This window comes from Perognathus longimembris, chromosome 3 (genome assembly GCF_023159225.1).
Source record: "Perognathus longimembris pacificus isolate PPM17 chromosome 3, ASM2315922v1, whole genome shotgun sequence".
Lineage (NCBI taxonomy): Eukaryota > Metazoa > Chordata > Mammalia > Rodentia > Heteromyidae > Perognathus > Perognathus longimembris.
Window position 1 is genome coordinate 93,710,493 of NC_063163.1, and position 22,523 is coordinate 93,733,015.

The following is a 22,523-nucleotide window of genomic DNA, read 5'->3' on the forward strand; positions in this document are numbered from 1 at the left end:
CTTTGGGAACTTGTTTCCCAAAGGTTCATGGACTGGGAGTTTCCAAACACAGTATGGTAGGACTGTGGATATGTAACGTTAGTCCATTAAGACTGGAATATCTGATGAGGACTGGAGACCAATGTGTAGAGGAAGTCAGTTTCACATGCAGGGTGGTTGGTTGTAAATCCTGGCCACCACACATACTTAAGACCCTTATCCACATGGCTGTTTCCCCCTGCCTTTTCTCTGCTCTGTTGAGATGCATTTTTTTTTCTGCTCTATTGTGATGCAATTAGGGAAACCTCACAGGAGGCCTAATGGGTGGAGCTATCTGATTTGGACTTTGAATCCACAAAGTGGTGAAATATACAATCTTTGTAGGTGTCCATCCTTGGACATTTTGTAGCAACAAGTCAGGACAGACTATTTCAAGGCCTTTGACTTGACCACTCTTCCTCATTTTGGTTACTTCAAAGAGCTGTGCAAATGGGACTCACCCTGATCTAGACCTACATAGTTACTTTATTTCTCTTAATTGCAGGTAACCTCCAGAGCAGGGATCTTGGTATGTATTGGGGAATCACACTCTATCTGAAAGCATTCTAGATACACACTCTGCAATTAAATACTGCTACATTTTCTAGAGCACCACCTTGATCTGACCTTACTGGTGAGAGTGAGGATGGGGAGTCTTGTAAAAAGAAGTGATTTTCTAAGAAGCAAGCCCTGCCCACTTGTCCACAGTGCCTGCAACCATTTGGGGGTTTACTTTAGCTGGTGTGGCTTAAGAGTAGCAGAGTTAGTTAAGGAAGTACCTCTTCTAGACAAATCTAGTTGCGTATCACATTTCTGGATGAAAAAAAAATCTATCATTATCTTCAATGACTCTGGTTGCTCCTAAACTTCTCTGATGTCAGTTGCTCTGCAGAGACAGACTGGGTTATTACTTATATAGTTAGCTCCTGAGAATACTAAGTCCTTTAAGATTGAGGGTGGAGGGATAAGTCAATTGAAAGAGTATTTCCCCTTAATTCAAACTTTAGTATCGCAAAAAAGAAACCTCATTAACTTGTTATTAACTTGCCCACCTGTTTGTATTTGTGTGCATATTATGTACCCACATAGATGAACAAACAAAAACCCATGGAGATAATTTACCCATCAAGGACTCTTGGTGCCCACTCATGGAGTAAAGTTTGGTGCTCCAAGGCACAAGCAGCACTTACCACTTTGTCCCCAGATCACTAGTCACTATGTGCAGCCCAGTGAGGAAGAAAACAAAGGATGCCACAACTAGTCAGCCAAATTATAGGAGTCTTTATTGAAAAGGCAGCAACTGCATGGGGGCATAGGCTTCCCAAATCAGCAACCCTAAGACAGATCAGAGTTAGTTTTTTAAAAACAAATGCCACATCCCTTTGGGCCAGTTATGTGTCAAGTTTTCTTTTCTGTACACAGCATACACAGAAGTGAAAATTAGTATTGCTAGTAAATCTAGACTTATTTCCTAGAGTTCTGGGCAGATGTACCATTTCATGTTTTTTTGCAACACCCATGGAGCAAAACAACTTGTGGTTCCTTGTAGAATCCTCTAAACAGACTACAGCTCTAGAGTCAAGGGCCTTTTTTCTTGGGGGTAAATGGTGTTACATCCATCAGGTTTCAGGCTTGAGGACATACCTACTTCTCCAACATGTAACAGATTTCCTCCAGCCTCGCATTCACTTGAAATTATTCAAATCTTAATAAGACCCCAAATACTGCCCATCGTGCCATAATCTGTGGTATAAAATCCAAGAACCCAACTGTGCATCTCTCACAGGTGTTTACATGTCATGATTGTCTCAAGACAAACAAAAAATTCCTCTTGCATGCTTCACATGTGATCATAGACTGTGACACTGGAAGTCTCTAGCTATGACAACTTGGTGAATGTGTTTCTGGCTTGGGTCATTTTTAAACATCTCAAATCCTCACGAATGGTAGTGAAACACTTCCCCATATGGGATAATAGCTCCCTTGTGACTCTGTGTATAATTTAGGGATAGTGAGTACTGACACTCGTGCCAACACATGTTTGATGGGGTTTATCATTCTTATGGCAACATTTTTTAAAGATGAATTCAATGGTGCTCACAGTGATAACTCTCATTACCATACTGTTGTTATGTGGGCTCTTAGTGCAAGCACTGGGAGTCAACACACTCAGTGGCCCTATATACAGGTAGCAGTGAAAACCCTGAGTCTCTATTATTTAAATTTAGCACCATTGTTTTCCCTTCCATTTTCTGCTTCTAGGCTAACTTAACTCTTTTCTTCAAATATGTTTCCCAGGTTCTTCTGTCAAGTTTTCCAAAAGGAACCGAAATGATATTTCTGATCCTAATATTGCAATTGATAGTATACCCACACCAACACCACACGATTCAACTGAAGGTACTGTGGAAATTCGATTATTAGTTTGATGCGTGAACAATACTTATGTGATCCCCTGCTCCCAGTATGGAAGAGAAAACTGAGGAGTTTTCAATACGTGAAAATTTTCTAATCTATAATGCTAAAAGCACAGATTTAGAAAATTCAAACCTTGTCCTTATTTAAAGATAAAGAATTTTTTTTAATTAATGTCTATATGTTACCCAGTGTTCAACATTTGTAATTTATATACTGTTTCAACTATAGGATTAAGTAGGGCTGGGGATATAGCCTAGTGTCAAGAGTGCCTGCCTCAGATACACGAGGCCCTAGGTTCGATTCCCCAGCACCACATATACAGAAAACGGCCAGAAGCGGCACTGTGGCTCAAGTGGCAGAATGCTAGCCTTGAGCGGGAAGAAGCCAGGGACAGTGCTCAGGCCCTCAGTCCAAACAAACAAACAAAAAAAAAACTATAGGATTAAGTAAATATATACCTAATTATGTGTATATGCCCCATTTTCTTGATCCATTTGTCCAATTAGGAACATCTAGTTTGATCTCATATTTTAGCTGTGGTAAACAAAGCTGCAATGAGCATGGTTGTGCTGGTGGCTTTAGTGTGGCCTGGTTGTAGTCAGTTGGATAAATACCAGAGAGGAGGATTGCTGGGTCATAGGGAAGCCCTATGTTTAGTCTATTGAGGAATCTCAATACTGCTTTCCAGAGTGGTTAAACATGTTTACATATATACTCAATGGAGTTCTATGGGTGCATCAGGAAAAATGACATTGGCCCATTCATAAGGAAATGAAAAAAATTGGAAAAATTATATTAAGCAAAGTAAGCCAGACTCAAAGAAACATAGGTTGCATAATTAGAATGTACCTATAGATCTACAAGTAAGCCTAGTAAAAGACCAAAATCACTCTTAGATAAGAGAGTTAAAGCGGTTTTTAAACATACACAGTAAGACCAAAGGAGGTTATGATTGGGGGAGGATCACAAGGGCTCAATAGCTATGTGCAGAAGGTCATACAAAATGATGCTAATGCAAATGAACTCAAACAAATGGGAGCAAAGTTTATTATTGTGCCTTTTGTAGTTCTTATCTAAAATTAATTTTGCTGTCAAGGGTGATGCACAGAGGGGTTACAGTTACATACATAAGGGAGTACATTTCTTGTCAAACTTGTTGCTTCCCCCCGTCATTTGTCTCCCATTTTCCCTCCTTCCCAATCCCTTCCCAACACCAAGTTGTAAGTATTGTAACTATCATTGTTGCACTTGTTTGTTGTTTGTCCTTTGTCTCACCATTTTGATATTCCCCTTCCTTTCCCTAATTCAGCTAAATGTATATATAATACCCAGGGGACTGAAATCAAATACGGTGACAACAGGGACCAAACCATAGGGAAGAAAGATGCCAGAAAAAAAGGAATAATTTCACATTGTAAATATAATGTTTTATCCTTTTTGTGGCTGATTTTGATTTCGGTACCTTTTGTCTATATGTAAGTTTATCTGATTTGGGGAGGGGATGGGGAAGCACAGAAATGGTGGGACAGTCGGAACAAGGCAGTGACACCCTGTTGGAAATGTACTACAACTTGGGGAGAAGATTGGTAGGGAGGGAAAACCTGGGAGAAGAGGGAGGGAGTGACACTGTTCAATAAGGGATATACTCATTACATGACTTATATAACTGTAACGCCCTCTATAGGTAAGCTTTGCAATAACATGTTTTTAAAACTACACCAACTTCCCATATCTATCCCACTTGATATTTTGTCCATAGTTTGGAATCATAGGTTCTCTCACAATTTAACAGCAACCTGTTTTACAAATCAGTGACCACTTGAAATTCCATCCTTTTCATGTCCTTTGAATCACATCAGAGCTCCTGCCTTTTAAATCCCACCCACAAGGATAAATGAAAACTGTCCATTTCCCTGGCAAGGAACATTTGTGTCCAGTTTGGTATCTTGTTACATTCCTATGGAGCTGTTTGTGTAAATTTAACTTCCTACGTCAACTTTTTATGTAGGATCCCAGATGCTGGAGGATTACATTATTTTTTTTTCAGGTTGACAAATATTTATTGTCTAGAAATATATATATATATAATCCCCCACAAAAAGGCTCCATTCTCTCATGTCCCATCTTTTTCTTCAACACACCTTTGTCACAAGTTAGATTGGAAAAAAATATTGTCTAGAAATATATATATATATATATATATATATATATATATATATATATATATGACACCCCCCCCCAAGTGGCTATTCTCTCATCTCCCATCTTCTTCTTCTTCTTCAACACCTCTGATATAAAGGACATTGTTACATCTTACTAAAACTTCAACCAGATGTCCCGACAATGCCCCATCTATGTATTCTTCTGTGTTTGCAAGCTGCATGTTCATATAGCCATCTACAGATACCAGGTAGCCTTTGTATTCCATGCCCCATTTAAGCTTCACCATCACTGGCTTTCCTGTTAGTCCATTGAGGAAAGGCTTGGGATTGAGAGGTAAATTCATTCTCTACAGTTACAAATGTCTACTACTATCCGACCCGTGTCTCCCTTCCATACACGAGGAAGTCCACTGAGAAGAGCACAGGACCTCGCAAGCTAAATTCCTAGCACCCAAGAACAGTATCCAGCAAGGAGATAGTGGGCGCTCCACGTAGAAAACGAATACTTGCCAGCCCGGGCCTTGGAGGTGGGAAGCAAAATGCACGCCTCAGGGTGATACCTGCCCAGTGGGCCCCAAAATAAGGGTTTCAGGAGGAGGAAGCAGGGCTCTCATGGGGGGTGGGGGAGGAACGGAAGGGTGGATTACATTATTAACAAATGTTTTGGTTCTTAAGGGTTTGATAGATTATGGTTTGTAATATATTTTTGAGTTTCAATATCACTGCGGTCAATAGAGCTATCCCCATTACATTCATTATTTTTTATTCCACCTTCTGTGACCTATTGCCTCCTACTAGATCCACCTCATAGCTTTCATCTTTCATATTTTTCCTATTACCATTATACTTTGAATCTACCAATGGCAATCCTCCAGTAGCTTAAAGCACTCCTGATCCTATTTTTCTCTAGAAACACTCTGAGAAGCAAACTTCTATGTGTGTTTCATTAACATCATTGGTATTTTTCAACCCAGTGAAGTAGACAGGCTAGACTAGCCATCATAAGTAGTTAGGGTAGCAGATGATCCATTTGATTGATCATGTCAAGGTAGAATGAGGAAGGATAGGTGCTGTCTGCACGTTTTGGTGCTGTGGGTCCTAGAACAATATTATGCAAGCACTTGACAAATATAGAAAGTGTATATAGCTTAGGCTTTGTCTGGAATAAATAGAGCCTTCTCACCACCTCGTTCATCTTCATTCCCTTGTTCCTCAGAGGACCACAGCAACTGAGGAAGTTTGAAATGTTTCAAAGACAGACAAATATAGATGAGTCAGACAGACCAAGAAAAAAGCTTCTCCTGGCAACAGCCTTTGAGTTTGCTTCATTGCAGCCCTGCCTCTGGTCACCTGGTGTCAAATTTTCATTTGCACCATGAATGTGATTGCTATTTTTACTTCTGACAACAGCACCCACAGATGGCATGGAATAAATGACCTCAGAATAAAATGCCACCAAGCTTGCTACTTTCATTGAGTTCAGATCATTGCTTTCTTAAATAATAGCTTCATAAAGCAAATAAACATAAAGTCAGTGAATTTCCAGAATTCTGAATTCTACCATAAAATGTACTGAGGTGAAGAAAGTGCTGTCAGTCTGTAGTCACTGATGCCACGCCATGAACTATGTTCATTTGAATGTTTTTGGGTCCCTGTTGATGATAGATTGTCCTCAACAGTGTGTATTAATTACCATGCAGCAATAATGATAGCTTAGATTGTTTCACAATATTAGAATATCTTTTATCTAAGCTCCAGAGCAATCAATGTGAGCAATGAGACGATTTTACTTTCATAGACAGACAATTTCTTTTTTGTGATTCTTCTGTTCACAATATTTAAAAAATATTAATTTAATTGTCAAGGTGAGGTACAGAGGGGTTAGTTACATATATGTAAGGTACTGAGTACGTTTCTTGTCAGAATTGTTGCCCTCTCCCTCATTTTTCTCCCACTTTCCCTTCTCCCAGTCCCCACACCCCAAGTTGTACAAGGACAGGTAATTCCTAGTTAGCTTTCATTGCCACTAGCGAAATGCCTAGGGATAAGTTTCTCTTTCTTTATACCTCTCATTTAGTTTTGTCTTCCATTGATGCTCTAACAATAGGTCTATTTATACTTTTTAGAGCAAGCAATCACACACCACCATCTTGTGGACTAAAGTAATTGGAGTTCTTTGAATCAGTTGTGAATAACATTAGCAATGACTAACAGAAAACTATCTGCATTCCCAGATATCCTGAAAGACTCAGATCAAAGGATATTTGAAATAGACGAAGATAGTGAAGAGAATGACTTCTTAGACTCTGAAATGGTAAGGGAAGAAAACAGCTAGGAGATGAGACATCGAACCGGGGTCCTTCCTGTCTGTGGGTTTCCTAGGACACCATGCTTGCTTCCTAACTAGCCAAGCATAGTAGCGGGCACCTACAATCCCAGCTTCTTGGGAAGCAGAGATAGAAGGGTTGTGGTTTGAGGCCAGCCTGAGCCAAAGCACAGACCTTTTCTGAAAAACAAGCAGCAAGAAGGGCTGAGGGGGTAGCTCAGGGGACAGAGCATGTGCTTCGGAAGCACGAGGCCCTAGGTTCGAATCTCAGTATTACTACTACTGCTGGCAAAGTAGCTCAAGTGGTAAGAGTGCCCGTGTTATAATAATAAAGACACTGCTGGGAGAAAGATGGCACCCACAGAATAGGGAGGCACCCCAACTCGCTCCAACTGAATAGCGAGCTGGGAACTCCAACACCCAACACCCCATCAAGAACCCAGCAAAACCAGCAGCCAGAAGCAGTGGAGAAACGCAGGAAAACAAAAGGAGCAAAAAAGAAGAACCGAAAACCTACACGGAGCCAGAGAATCTCCGGGGCACCCTCCCCCCACCAGCCGACCCTGGCCCAAACAGGGCCAGGCTGGGAAAGGGGAACCCGGAAATCGGCAGACAGGCTGCCAGGAGCACAGAATTCAGAGAGCGGGAGACCCCATGGACACAAGGCAGTGTGCGGACCAAGACACACACCGGCAGCGACGAGAAGTTCGAGTCCACACCGGGTTCGGACAAGGGAACCCAGCGCGGCAGAAAGAGGGAACCCGGGAAGCCACCACGACACTTCGCCAACCCCTTAAGGGCCAACGGCTGCGCGGGACACACACACAAAGCAGCAAATGTGAGTCCCCCATTACCCCCTCCCCCAACGGGAGACCAGCTATCAGAGACCCAAGCCCTACAAAGAAGCTAGATCTCCCTCCCCCTCCCCACCCCGAGGAAAAAAAGAACCCCCAAATCAGGCGGGGAGCTCCCATCAGGCGCTGGGAAGTCAGTTTAGCAGGGGAAGGGCGGAGCAGCTCCAAGGCCCCACAGGTTCCTGAACTGGCAGAATCGGCCCTGCCCCTTTCCCAACAGGGGCCGGGGGACGGCTGGCAGTGCAAGCCCCACCGGAGGCACCTGGACCTCGCAGATTCTTACAACTAAAATCACAGGCACTGGAGGGCAATACCAGCCCAGCAGGGTCACCTGGGCCTGATCACGTCCCTCCCTCGCAGCGGAGGCGAGGTCTGAGGGTGCCAACCCACACCCAGACAGTCGATCCCACTGGGCCCCACACATACTGCCCCCCCCAACGGACTCGAGGGAGGGCGCAAGCACAACCTAACAACCCGGGGCTCGCTCTGGGATGCATATCCCGCTAAAGTGCCTGTTGTAGTAGATGCACAGTGCACAGGAGGGCGGGGCCCCCGGCGACAGCGCCCGCTCTGGTAGGCATACCCTGCACTGGTGGGCGGGGCCACAGCAGCAGCACCTGCTGCCGTAGACTCGCCTACACAAAAGGGAGGGAAGATCTACACAGATCTCCAGATGCACAAATCACAAAGAAACATAACTCAGTTCATCAAAGGGAAAGCCAACTCGCCAGCTGCAAAAAGCAGCACGACTGAAGAGGAGATGGAGACTAAAAACGCAAATGAGGCCATGTTAACAGGAATGATCGAAAGCGTCAGAAATGAAATCAGAAAACAATTCCAGGAGTTTAGAGCGGAAATCTGGAAGGATATCCAGGAAGCCAAGAAAGAAATGGAAGCAAAAATGGATACAATGCAAGCCTCAATTAAAGAGATGGAAGCAAAAATGGATACAATGCAAGCCGCCTTTAAAGAAAATCTCCACATCCTGAGAATTGAAATGCATGAAAAAATAGATTTAAAATACAACTCTTTAAAGGAAGAAATTTCCACGATCAGAGCTGATATGACAACCATAAATAGCTCTCTGACATCCATAAACTCCGCAACTGAAACCATAACACAAAGAGTGGACCATATAGAATCCAGAATCTGTCGCCTGGATGATGAAGCAGCTGACAACAACCAGAAAATGACCACACTCCAAGAAAAGGTGAAGCTTCAGGGAAGACTAATCCAGGAACTAATGGACAAAGACAAGAGATATAATCTGTGCATAATTGGCATAGAAGAAGGAGCCGAATACCAGAACAGAGGGCTTAATCATGTTCGCAATAAAGTTACTGCAGAAAACTTTCCCAATCTCACAGGGGACCCCATCCCGGTAACCGAAGCCTATAGGACACCTGGAAGGTCAGACCCCAGGAAAGCCACCCCAAGGCACATAATATTCAAGACTACAGACCTCAAGATTAAAGAGCAAATTCTGAATTGAGCAAAGCGAAGAAGGACACTTCCTTCAATGGGAAGAGGATTCGAATAACATCCGACTTATCCACACAAACTTACCAAGCTCGAAGTGAGTGGAAGAACAACATCCAAGTACTTCAGAATAACAATTTACAACCTTGGATCAAATATCCAGCGAAATTGGAGTTCACATTCGAAGGGAAAACCACCAAAGAGGAGCTAAAGGAGTATGTGAATAAAAAACCAGCCATACAGTGAATTTTTAGAGGGGAACCCCACCCAACAGAGATCGTAAAAGACACACAGACAGAATCAGAAAGAAACTTCAATAGCCGAAGTCCAGCAGAAAGACCAGCTCACTAAAGACAAGAAAAAAAAGAGGAAAAAACAGCCCAACAAGAAAATGGAAGGAGATAAAACACCCTTATCCTTGATCTCTTTAAATATAAATGGTTTAAACTCCCCGATAAAGAGGAGCAGACTGGCAGAATGGATTCGCAAACAAAAAGTTGACATCTGCTGTCTACAAGAGACCTACCTTACAGCAAGGGACAAAAACAGGCTTCGAATGAAAGGATGGAGCACGATCTACCAAGCAAATGCACCCAGAAAACGGCAGGTGTAGCCATTCTGATCTCAGACAAGCTGGACTTCTCATTAAAGTCAACTCAAAAAGACAAAGGAGGACACTACATATTAATACAAGGAAAATTCCAGAATCAAGAAATCATGGTGATAAATGTATACTCACCAAACAAAAGAGGCCCTACATACGTCAAGGAAATTCTCACAGAATTACAGAGTAAGATAGACGCAAACACAATCATAGTGTCTGACTTTAATACTCCTCTCTCTCCAAGAGACAGATCCAACACCCAGAGCATTAGTAAGGGAGCTGAGGACCTAAATAACACCATTTCCCAAATGGATCTAACAGACCTATATAGAACCATCCACCCTACGGAGACCCAATACACCTTCTTTTCAGCAGCCCATGGATCATATTCCAAAATAGACCACGTCATAGCCCTCACAAAGAACCTCAGCAAATACAAAAGTATTGACGTCATCCCATGTATTATATCTGATCACAGTGGATTAAAGGTAACCCTCAACAACAAAGGATACCACAGAGGCTATACACACTCTTGGAGACTAAACCCCACGCTGCTATCCAACACTTGGGCCACAGACCAAATTAAAGATGAAATCAACGAATTCATAAGCCACAATGACAAAGAAAACACATCACAAAGAAACCTATGGGACACAGCTAAGGCAGTACTGAGGGGCAAGATCATTGCACTCAGCACCCACATTAAAAGAATGGAAGCAGAGCACGTGAATACCCTCACGATGAAACTAAAACAACTGGAGAAAGAAGAAATGACAGAATCTAAAACGACTAGGAGGGGAGAGATCACAAAGATTAAAGAAGAGATAAATCTGATTGAAAATAGAAAGACCATTCAATAAATAAATAAGACTAAAAGCTGGTTCTTTGAGACAATAAACAAAATTGACAGACTCCTTGCAAGACTTACAAAAAAAAGAAGAGAAGAGACTCATATACGTAAAATCAGGGACTCCACCGGAAAAATTACAACAAGTACACACGATATTCAAACAATCATAAGGAGCTATTTCCAAAACCTCTACTCAGCAAAAAACAATAATTTTACAGAAATGGATCAATTCAAAGTACAAACTGCCCAAACTGAACCAAGAAGAAATAAATCAACTAAATAAACCAATAACTTACGGTGAGATACAGGAGGTAATCAAGAACCTCCCTACTAAGAAAAGCCCAGGCCCAGATGGATTCACCAACGAATTCTACAAAACCTTTAGTGAGGAGGTAATACCAATACTCCTCAAACTCTTCCGCGAAATAGAAACAGAGGGAGAAATCCCAAACTCATTCTACGAAGCTAATATCATACTCATTCCCAAACCAGGCAAAGACCCAACCAAAAAAGAGAACTACAGACCAATATCACTAATGAACACAGACGCAAAACTCCTCAATAAAATATTAGCTAACAGGATCCAGAAACTGATCAAGAAAATCATACCAAGTAGGCTTCATCCCTCAGTCACAAGGATGGTTCAACAACCGTAAATCAATCAACGTAATTCACCACATAAACAGATCTAAAATTAAGAATTACATTGTTATCTCAGTCGATGCCCAAAAAGCCTTTGACAAAATACAACATCCACACCTATTAAAAGCTTTGGAGAGAACAGGAATAGATGGAACATTCCTCAAAACAATAAAAAGGATATACAATAGACCAACTGCTAATATCATATTAAATGGAGAGAAACTTAAATCATTCCCCCTAAACTCAGGAACAAGACAAGGATGCCAACTCTCCCCACTTCTGTTCAACATAGTGCTGGAATCCCTAGCCATAGCAATAAGGCAAGAGGAGGACATCAAACGGATCCACATCGGCAAGGAAGAAATCAAATTATCCCTATTCGCAGATGACATGATCTTATATCTGAAGGTCCCAAAAATCTCAGTACCCAAACTCCTACACCTAATAAGCCAATTTGGCAAAGTAGCAGGATACAAAATCAATCCACAAAAGTCAGCAGCTTTTCTGTACACCAGCAATAGACAAACAGAAAAGGAAATTATGGAAACAATTCCATTTACAGTAGCCAAAAAAAGAATAAAGTACCTAGGGATCAACTTAACCAAGGACGTGATGGACCTATTGAATGAAAACTACAAAAATCTAATAAGGGAAATCAAAGAAGACACAAGGAGATGGAAAGACCTCCCATGCTCATGGGTAGGCAGAATCAATATAGTGAAAATGGCCATATTGCCCAAATTGTTATACAAATTCAATGCAATACCTATCAAAATCCCAGCCACATTCTTCACTGAAATAGAGAAACCAATCCATAAATTCATATGGGGCAGCAAAAAACCTAGAATAGCCAAAGTAATTCTAGGCAAAAAAAGCAGTGTAGGAGGTATCACAATACCAGATTTCAAGCTCTACTACAAGGCCATCATAACAAAAACAGCATGGTATTGGTATAAAAACAGATCGGAAGACCAATGGATTAGAATTGAAGACCCAGAAATAAAACCACACTTACAGCCAACTGATATTCGACAAAGGAGCTAAAGACATAAAATGGAATAAACATAGCCTCTTCAACTACTGGTGCTGGGAGAACTGGGCAGCCACATGCAGAAAACTCAAAGTAGACCCAAGCCTATCACCATGCACCAAGATCAACTCAAAATGGATCAAGGACCTCAATATCAGACCTGAATCCTTGGAACTACTGAAAGACAGAATAGGAAAGACGCTAGAACTTATAGGCACAGGAAGGAACTTCCTGAATAGAGTCCCAGGGGCACAACAAATAGGGGAAAGACTCGACAAATGGGACTACTACAAATTAAAAAGTTTCTGCACAGCTAAGGTCATAGCCACCAAAATAGAAAGACAGACAGCCAACGATATGGGAAAGGATATTTACCAGCACAGCAACAGACAAAGGCCTGATATCGGTCATCTACAGAGAACTCAAAAAACTAAGCCCCTCCCAGCCCAATAAACCTATTAGGAAATGGGCAACAGAGCTAAAGAGACACTTCACAAGAGAAGATATAAAAATGGCAAAGAAACACATGAGGAAATGCTCAACATCCCTGCTAGTAAAGGAAATGCAAATAAAAACAACCCTGAGATACCACCTCACCCCAGTTAGAATGGCCTATACTCTGAACGCAGGCAACAACAAATGCTGGAGGGGCTGTGGGGAAAGAGGAACCCTTCTCCATTGTTGGTGGGAGTGCAAATTAGTACAACCACTTTGGAGAACAGTATGGAGGTTTCTCAAAAAGCTCAATATAGACCTAGTCTATGACCCAGCCATACCACTCCTAGGCATCTATCCTAAACAGCAAGTCCCAATACATCAAAAAGACATTTGTACTTCCATGTTTATCGCGGCACAATTCACAATAGCCAAACTATGGAAACAACCCAGATGCCCCTCCACAGATGAATGGATCCAAAAAATATGGTAATTATACATAATGGAATACTACATAGCGATTAGGAATGGTGAGATATTGTTATTCACAGGGAAATGGTCAGAACTCGAACAAATAATGTTGAGACAAGCCTAGAACACAGAAAACAAAGGGGCATGATCTCCCTGATATATGACTGTTAACAAAGGGAGGCGGAGAGACAGCAGAGACCAAGTCTGTGAATACTGTATATGTTCTTGATACATTGTATATTGTATATATGTCTACCTGACCTAGACAAGGGATAGAAAAACAGGACGTAAGATATCACAAGAAATGTACACACTGCCCTACTATGTAACTACCCTTTTTGCACAACACCTTGTAAAAAATTTATGTTCAATTAATAAACAAACAAACAAAAAGAAATGGTAAGGCAACATTTCTTTGCCTGAAATAGAAGTGTTGCACTCTTCATTTTTCTCCACTAAGTTAAGATCAGCAATATAAACATAAAACAGAAAAACCAGGTCTTCTCAGCAGCCTGGGGATGTGAATAGGTAGACTGTGGTCCATAGCTCAGGCAAAATGCAAGACCATATGGAAAAATAAGGAAGTAAACAGGGCTTCTGGTGTGGCACAGTGGTACAGGCCTGCCTCATGATGTATGAGCCTCTGAATTCATACGCAAGGACCCCCAATATGAACAAACAATAAACATTCAACAATAAATAATACAGCAACAGGCATTCAGGGCATTAAATTGTCTTTTCTGAAATGGTTGAAGACTAGACCTTTGCCTGCTGATTGCAAAGTACATTTGCAAATGCCACTGTGCTACTATAAGCCATATGCTTGCTGTCCTCTTTGAAAGCAGTGAGTCTTGTGTGTGGATCAAGTAGTTAAGGACTCATGATCGAGCTGGCACTGGAGTCTCATATCTGCATTCCTGATGATTCAGGAGGATGAGTGCTGAGGATTACAGTTGAAAGCTCCACAGGGCAGGAAAGACTGTGAGACTCTCCAATTAACCCCCCAAAGTGCCACCCCAAACTGGAGCTGTGATTCAAGTGGTAGAGTGCTAGCATGCAGCACAAGAGCTAAGTACAGCACTCAGCCAGAGTTTAATAAGCACCTGGAAAATAAAATTTGCTGATCAAACTTGAGTTGAATCATTGGTACTCCAGGAAAGCTCATGAGTTTTCAATAGATATTCCATTTCCTTTACTATGGGAGCACTATTATGCCAGTGTTTCTCATATCTTCTCATTACTTGTGAAGACAACTAAAACCATGCACAAACAAGTCACAACACAACAATACCCTCCTAATGTCTTTGTTTGTATACTTCCAGGCTTATCTAGAAGAAAAAAGAGAAGGTAAGTGTTCTGGATTTTTTACACAACTTTGCCCACTGAATACACATCACAGCATCCAGACCAACCCAGCGCTGCACCTGTGGGACCCAAGCTCCCACATTTGTATGTTGAAAGACAAATCAAGAGCCCTTCAGAGTGACTCTACTATTGCTCTCAGGGAATGTAGTGAATACAGGACCCACTAATGGCTCATTAACCCTAGTGTAGGGGGTTATCAATCCTGTGTTACCCCTATCCATTTTTGTTGCTGTTTATTGTCTTTGTTACTGTCCCTCAGTTTTGGTTGCTATATAGTCTCACAGAGGCAAAGGTCATGAAATATTTTCACACTAATTTTGTCATCTTTATTCATGTGAAATGCACGTCAATATATGTATCTTGATATTTCTGACCAGTTCATAGATCCTTGGAGAAGAACAAGTGAATATGTAGCACAATGTGCCCCACATCCGTAAGTTCTGGAATGATGTCTTCAAAGACAGGTCAAAGCGCGTAAAATGTGACTAAGTATTTTCTAAGTGAGTAATAGGCTCAAATGTGTACCATTTAAGACCCCAAGTGAGTGACAAATAAGGACTTCAATGTGGTTGTTAGAATGATATCCATATGACTCTTGTAAGTCTCATATGCCAAAGTTAAAGAACCTTAGTCCCTAACACAGGCCTGTCGTCCCTGAGGAGCCGTTGGCTTGGTTTTGGATTGCACCATGAATGTGACTGCTTTTAATTCTGCCCACAGAACCACAAAGCACATGGTGCTACCTCAAGATAAAATGTCACCACGCTTGCTGCTTTTAATGAACTCAGTTATGTTTTGTTTTTTTCTTGAGTGACAGCTTCCTAAATTGAATGAACACATGGCTCCAAACTACCTTAGCATGTATTGAGTAGGAGAAAATTACTTGTCTCTATTCTACTGTGTTCACACTGATGTTACCCCACGGATCATGTTCACTTGAATGCTTTTGTGTCACAGTTAGGGACACATTATCCTCAACAGTTTCTATTAGTTACTCTTCAGTGTAAAGTCTAACACAGATTGTTTCAAAGATTTTAGAATATTTTATGTCTCAGCTGGTAAGAAATCAACAGAAATCTTGCATTACTATTAGCAAAATACTGAGCCCATCAGTTTCCCATTTAGTTCCTGCCTCTTATTTAGCTTCTCCTTTCACTGAGGAAGATACTCTACGAACAGTTGTATTATCACTTTTTAGAACAAAAACTTACACAGCACTCTCTGATCTAAATTAAATTATTCTAATTATGTTTAGCCAGAGTAATAATTAACAGCTAAATTCTCTGTGTTCCTTGCTGTTATGGAAAATGTAATCACAACAACTCGTAAAGTACTGGAAGAAGAATTACAAACACTCTTCTGTGAAGAACTGGTAAGGCAATCATCATCCTTTTAAATTAAAACAAACCATAAAGCAGTTAAAGGGTGTAAATTGAGATGAGAAGGAGAATATTTCTAGGGCATCCCATGCAAAACCTTCATGCAATGTCACCTTAGCCAGTAAAAAGTGGCTGTGGTGCTATGTGTCAGTCTTGTAAGGTATTTGGGAAGTAAAATGGTAAAAAATAATCAAGTAGGGCTGGGAATGTGACTTCATGGTTAGAGTGCATGCCTAGCATTCATGAAGCCCTGGGTTTGATTCCGCATCACCACATAAACAGAGAAGGCTGGAAGTGGTGCTGTGGCTCAAGACATAGAGTGCTAGCCTTGAGAGAAAAAAAGAACCCCAAAGCATCCAAGGACAGTCCTCAGGTCCTGAATTCAAGAGCCCAGACTGGCAAAAGAAAAAAAAATTATGTTGTCAGGCCCAGGCAAAAAAGCAAGACACTACTGGAAAAATGAAGTGAAACAAAAAGAGCTCAAAGTGTGAGCCCCTGAGTTCATATCCTGAGGTTTGAGGACCACCAATGTGAACTATAGAAACAGTACAGACATGCACATACTCCAGGTAATCATTTTGGTGTGATTTCTGGGATTAAACAGAAAAACAGACCTCTACCACCAAATGATTGCAAATAACATTGGCAAATGGCAGTGTGCTACTATAAACCATATGCTTGCTGTCCTCTTTGAAAGCAGTGAGTCTTGTGTGCATCAAGTAGTTAGGGACTCGTGATCGAGCGGAGCACTGGAGTCTCATATCTGCATTCCTGATGACTCAGGAGGATGAGTGCTGAGGATTACAGTTGAAAGCTCCACAGGGCAGGAAAGACTGTGAGATTCTTATCTAATTAACCCCCCAAAGTGCCACCCCAAACTGGAGCTGTGATTCAAGTGGTAGAGTGCTAGCATGCAGCACAAGCTCAAGGACAGCACTCAGACAGAGTTTAAGGTCCTGGAAAATAAAAATTGATGATCAAACCTAAGTTGAATCATTGGTACTCCAGGAAAGCTCATGAGTTTTCAATAGATATTCCATTTCCTTTACTATGGGAGCACTATTATGCCAGTGTTTCTCATATCTTCTCATTACTTGTGAAGACAACTAAAACCATGCACAAACAAGTCACAACACAACAATACCCTCCTAATGTCTTTGTTTGTATACTTCCAGGCTTATCAAGAACAAAGGCAAAAGGGTAAGTGTTCTGGATGTTTACTTTCTGATTAAACAACACAAATGGCAAGTTGCATGTGATAACCTTAGTAGTTTCTCTCTTAAAATGCCACCCAAATTCTAGGTTTCCAACAGTGGAATTGGTGCTGTGGCTCAAGAGATACAGTGCTAGCCTTGAGGGAAAAAATAATCCAAGAACAGTGCTCAGGCCCTGAGGCCAAGAGCCCGGATTGGCAAAAAAAAAAAAAAATCATTCAGTCAAGCCCAGGCAAAAAGCAAGACCGTATTGGAAAAATAGTGAAACACAAAGAGTTCAGAATGTGAGCCCCTGATTTCAAATCCTGAGGTTTGAGGACAACCAATATGAACTATAGAAACATTACAGATATACAAATGTTCCAGGCAATCATTTCAGTGTGATTTCTGGGATAAACAGAAAAACAGACCTCTACCACCAACTGATAGCAAAGAACACTTGCAAATGGCAGCGTGAACATTAATTTTCTCTACAAGTTTGGGAATAATTTGCACTTAATATTCTACTCTAACCCCATTTCTACTGTGTTTTAAACCCAAAGCTCTTTGTGTAGCATGGCCGGACTTCCTTTCAGCATCCTCTTAGCACAGAGCTTGAGGTTTGGCAGGTGGAGAGCTGAGCTCTGAAGCCAGCTTGCCAAGCTGCAGGAATTTCCCTTGCCCCCCCCCCAGTGTGGCAGGTGAGCTTTAAGGCAGCTCTGCCCTCTTTGGGGAGTCACAGATGCCATCCACAGTGATATGGTCTTCACTCCCAGTGACCTGCAAAAGGGGCAATGCTTGGTCTTCAGCCCCAGTGAAGCATAATCCTACAGTAGGTGCTCATTTCACTTAACATCCTAACCTTGGTTTGTATTTGTTATTCAGAAATGCTTCAAGTAAAAATGAAAGGTAAGGGAAAGGGGTAGGGAGACACTTCCACTTTGCTTCAGGTCTTCTCTCTGCCCACAGACAGCTCACCTCAAAAGGCCATGTGAGGGCTGGGGATATAGCCTAGTGGCAAGAATGCCTGCCTCGGATACACGAGGCCCTAGGTTCGATTCCCCAGCACCAGTGCCAGAAGCGGCGCTGTGGCTCAAGTGGCAGAGTGCTAGCCTTGAGCGGGAAGAAGCCAGGGACAGTGCTCAGGCCCTGAGTCCAAGGCCCAGGACTGGCCAAAAAAAAAAAGGCCATGTGAGCCTCTCACACAGGTTGCTTTTTCTCTCTTCCCGGCAACTACTTGTAGTGAGAAGAATCAGAATTGTCTTACAAATAAAATGTATAGAAAAGGCTAGTAGACACAGGCACTATTCATTTTCTTTATATTTAAGTATGATCTATAATAAAAGAATATTATGTTGCTCAAAAAAAAAAAAGAATTATCTTACTAGATCCAAAGAAAAATCTGTGATGACTTAAAATTATTTGTGTCAGGTATAGTAGCTCAAGTCTATCCTCCCTTACTTAGGAGAAAGGGATAGACTCCTCATTCTAGACTCATCATCCCCAAACCAGGCAAAATATTAGCAAGGCTTCATTTCAACAAGAACGATGGGCACAGTGGTGCAGACACTACCCACAAAATAACTACAGCAAAAGGGGTTGAGGATATAATAGAATGATTGCCTGAGTTCAAATTAAAGTAGCCAACAAAACATAATTATGTTATATGTCTGAATGCATACAATACAAATAAAAACCACAGAGAAACAACAGAGTACGTGTACAATGCTGAAACAAGGACACACTCAAAGAGAAAATAAGCCAGGGACTGGGGGCTCATGCCTATAATCCTAGGTATTTAGGAGGCTAAGAACTAAGGCTTGAGGTTAGAAGCCAACCTAGAAAAGAAAATTTGTGAGACTCTTAGCTCCAATTTAACCACCAGAAAAGTGGAAGTGGAACTGTGTCTCAAAAAGGTAGAGCACTAGCCTTGAGCATTTGTTAAGGGACAGTGACCAGGCCTTAAGTTCAAGCCCATGACCAACAAATAAACAATAAACAATAGTGGACTATTATTAAATTGTTGTATTTCAACATGGTCAATCTGTATCTGATTATCTTGATAACAAATGAATTCGTCCCTATTATTTAAATTTAGCACCATTGTTTTCCCTTCCATTTTCTGCTTCTAGGCTAACTTAACTCTTTTCTTCAAATATGTTTCCCATGTTTTTCTGTCAAGTTTCCAAAAAGGAACCGTGTTGGGAGCCAGCCTTTGGACTTGACGGGGGACTTGAAGCCCTTCCCCCAGTCCTAGGGGAATGCGGAAGCAGGCTACGGTTCTCTGGGTCTGGAACCAGAAGAAATGGCTTTGCACCCAGCCCCCAACTCTCTTGCCAGCCCAGGCGCCTCCCAGTCTCTCCCTGGCGTGGCGCTTTCGAGTGACGTTAGCTCAAGGGGGTCATGTGATAGCTCTCAGCCTATCGGCGTCCTGGCCGATCGCCTTCTCTCGCTATCATTTCCCTTTACACCCGCCTTAATAAATCAGATAGCTCTTGAGGCTTCTCCGAGACTCGCGTATGCTTTGCTTTCTTTACCGGTAAGGAGGTGGGTAAGCGTTCTCGTTAGGCTGCATGCACGTGAGGTCAGTACTGACCCCTCTGCCCCATCCTGGCTATCTACCAGCTGGGTGACCAGGAGAGAGGGTGAGAAAAGGGGGTGGCGAGAAACCTAGCTGAGCCTTGATCCCCACACCGGGAGAGGCGACACGAGCCCGACAGAACTGAAATGATATTTCTGATATGCCAGGAGCCAAAACAGCTGTCGGGATGTAACTTAAAGAAATTGCAAAACTTAACTGATAAGGACATCTGGGTCTGGCTGTCATGTTGTAACATAAAGAAACTCTAAAACTTAACTGATAAGAACACTTGATGCTTTTACAACTTTGCCTGTTAAGCCTAACATCTGGTCTAGCTTTAATTAACAACCTTGTGAACATACCCAGTCCCTGTCCTGAGAAAGAGCATCCCACAGTTCTGTAACCTAGCAACCTAATGACCCTGTCTACATGAGTTACCCTTTGCTGATTACTATATAAGCTGCCGTGCAAAAATAAAGTTTGAGACCTTGATCAGAATCCTGTCTTGGTCTCCCTCCTTGTGTCAGGTTTGTCTCTCAATCAGGTCAATTCCCCCTCGGGCTCCTGTTGACGAAACCCTGCGGGCCGGGGCACTGATCCTACTATTGCAATTGATAGTATACATACACCAACACCAAACGATTCAACTGAAGGTACTGTGGAAATTCGATTATTAGCTTGATGCGTGAACAATAATTATGTGATCCCCTGCTCCCAGTATAGAAGAGAAAACTGAGGAGTTTTCAATATGTGAAAATTTTCTAATCTATAATGCTAAAAGCAGATTTAGAAAATTCAAACCTTGTCCTTATTTAAAGAGAAAGAATTCGTGGCAAAAGGTTTAGAATATATTTATTAGCATGAAGTCTACTTCATTGGTAATGGTTTATAATCAAAAGAGAAATTTGCCAATAGTGGCAGATATCCAGCCCTTACTCCATATAAAGCCTGAGAAATCATTTGGTATGTGTGCAGACATGTACGCTTCTTGCCATCTACATGTATTAATAATTTTGTAAGGCATAAGAATGACGTTATCAGTTGCCAAATGGCTCTTGACAAATGCTTCCACACTCCTGTCTAAAACAACAGAACTCGGTGCTTACAAATGAATTTAAGAATCACCGTGAAAATAATAGCACTTTAGATGAGTTTTCACTCATGAGAGAGGAATAGTGTCCTCTTCATTGGATCATATTGTGCCCCTAACCACATTTTGTGGCACTACTTGCGATTTCAAGGCCTCGATGTTTCAATTCTTTGCATTTCCTCTTCAGCAGCAACAGCTCAGCCCATGTCTGTAATACACTCACTGCCATAGACTCCAGCCACAAATCCACAGCAAGAAAGCTCAATTGCCAACATACTAAACTGTTTCCTCCTGGATCCCACAAATGACCTACAGGAATATCAGGAATTTTACTTTGTAAGGAAACCTTTCTGTGTCTTATTTAGCAATGAAGCTCTTCTTCGACTCAACTTTAGAAAGAACAATCCACCATGGGCATTATTCTATGGAAGATGAAATTTCTGTAGTGGGGTTCTGTTGCGGGAGAGAGGACAATCAATCCTTGCACCCATGATAAAATGCATAGTAGAAGCATATCCCTCAGCATAGATTTTCCTCCTTGAATTCAGGATAATGTACTTGACAGTCAAAATGTACTTGAGAAGTACATGCTTCAAGAGAAGCTCTCTCTTGCCTTTTCTACTGGTGTCCTCTGGAGCAGCTTTGGTTGTGACCACTGATTCAAACACTGTTCTCTATCTGGGTTTCTAAGCCAGTGAGACAAAACACACCGGTGTAAAGTGTGAAGCCTATTCTAATCCTCACAGTGTTTTCTTTTCTATTATTACAGGAGTTGGGTACGACTAATGGAAGTGGTTTGTAGTCACAAATTTCTGAGGAAGTGTCCCCCAGCTTTAGTCTAGAGAAGTCTGATTCTGGGTTGTGCTAGGAAGGAGGAGTGGGTCTTTGACGTAAAGAAATGATTTTGCTAGTACAGAACTATTGCCACACAGGTTCTAGGCAGCATCCTGGGTGAGAGGAAAAATAAGGTCTGTCTTCTGTGAGCCTTCACCTGGTGTAGTCAGGGAGGAGTGAACCACTCTGCCTACTGATTTCCTCCACATGTAGGTTGTTGATTTCCTCCACATGTGGGCTCCTTGGTGGAGGTACTAGAATTAGCAGTTATCTCCAGTGCTGATGAAATTGAGGGTAGGTAACTGTGTTCTAGGTAAGATATAATAAGACAGGTCTTCAGGAACAGTGAGGTTGTACTCTCTGCTTGGGAGGCTGAGGGAGGACAAAAGAAATCAGAAACAAAAAGGAAATATGAGTGGGGTTTCTGTGTTCTCTTTACATTTTAGTGGCAAAATGGTAGGAATTATTACTGTTGGTTCTGAGTGTGCTTTGCGTCTTGATCTATTGTTTAAAGATGATCTTTCCCAGAACACCTAAACCTCTCTGCCTCTGCCACTGTCACACCTCAAAATCATGCTGGAGATCATGAGTACCCCACAGAGATTATTCACAGGAAGTTTCATGTTCATTTTGGAGAATTAGTCTGTGATAGAATCTGCTGGGCACAAATCACACACATATCTGAACCTGGAGACAAGGTTCTTCTAGTGTGGGCCCAGAGATATAGAAGAAATACCCTTTTTTCAGAGGGTAGCAGCACTTTCTTTATTTCACCCCTATCTGATTACACCT

At 41.7% G+C, this 22,523-nt stretch overlaps 1 protein-coding gene and 1 pseudogene across 1 annotated transcript; one reads left to right on the top strand and one right to left on the bottom strand.

Moving 5' to 3' along the window:
- Positions 1 to 4,690: 4,690 nt before the first annotated feature.
- Positions 4,691 to 4,942, bottom strand: LOC125349317 (small nuclear ribonucleoprotein F-like). The gene has a single exon (XM_048343373.1). The coding sequence runs from the start codon at positions 4,940 to 4,942 to the stop codon at positions 4,691 to 4,693; it is 252 nt and encodes an 83-aa protein (XP_048199330.1).
- Positions 4,943 to 6,801: 1,859 nt separating this feature from the next.
- Positions 6,802 to 22,523, top strand: part of LOC125347756 — a 61,454-nt pseudogene continuing 45,732 nt past the window's right edge.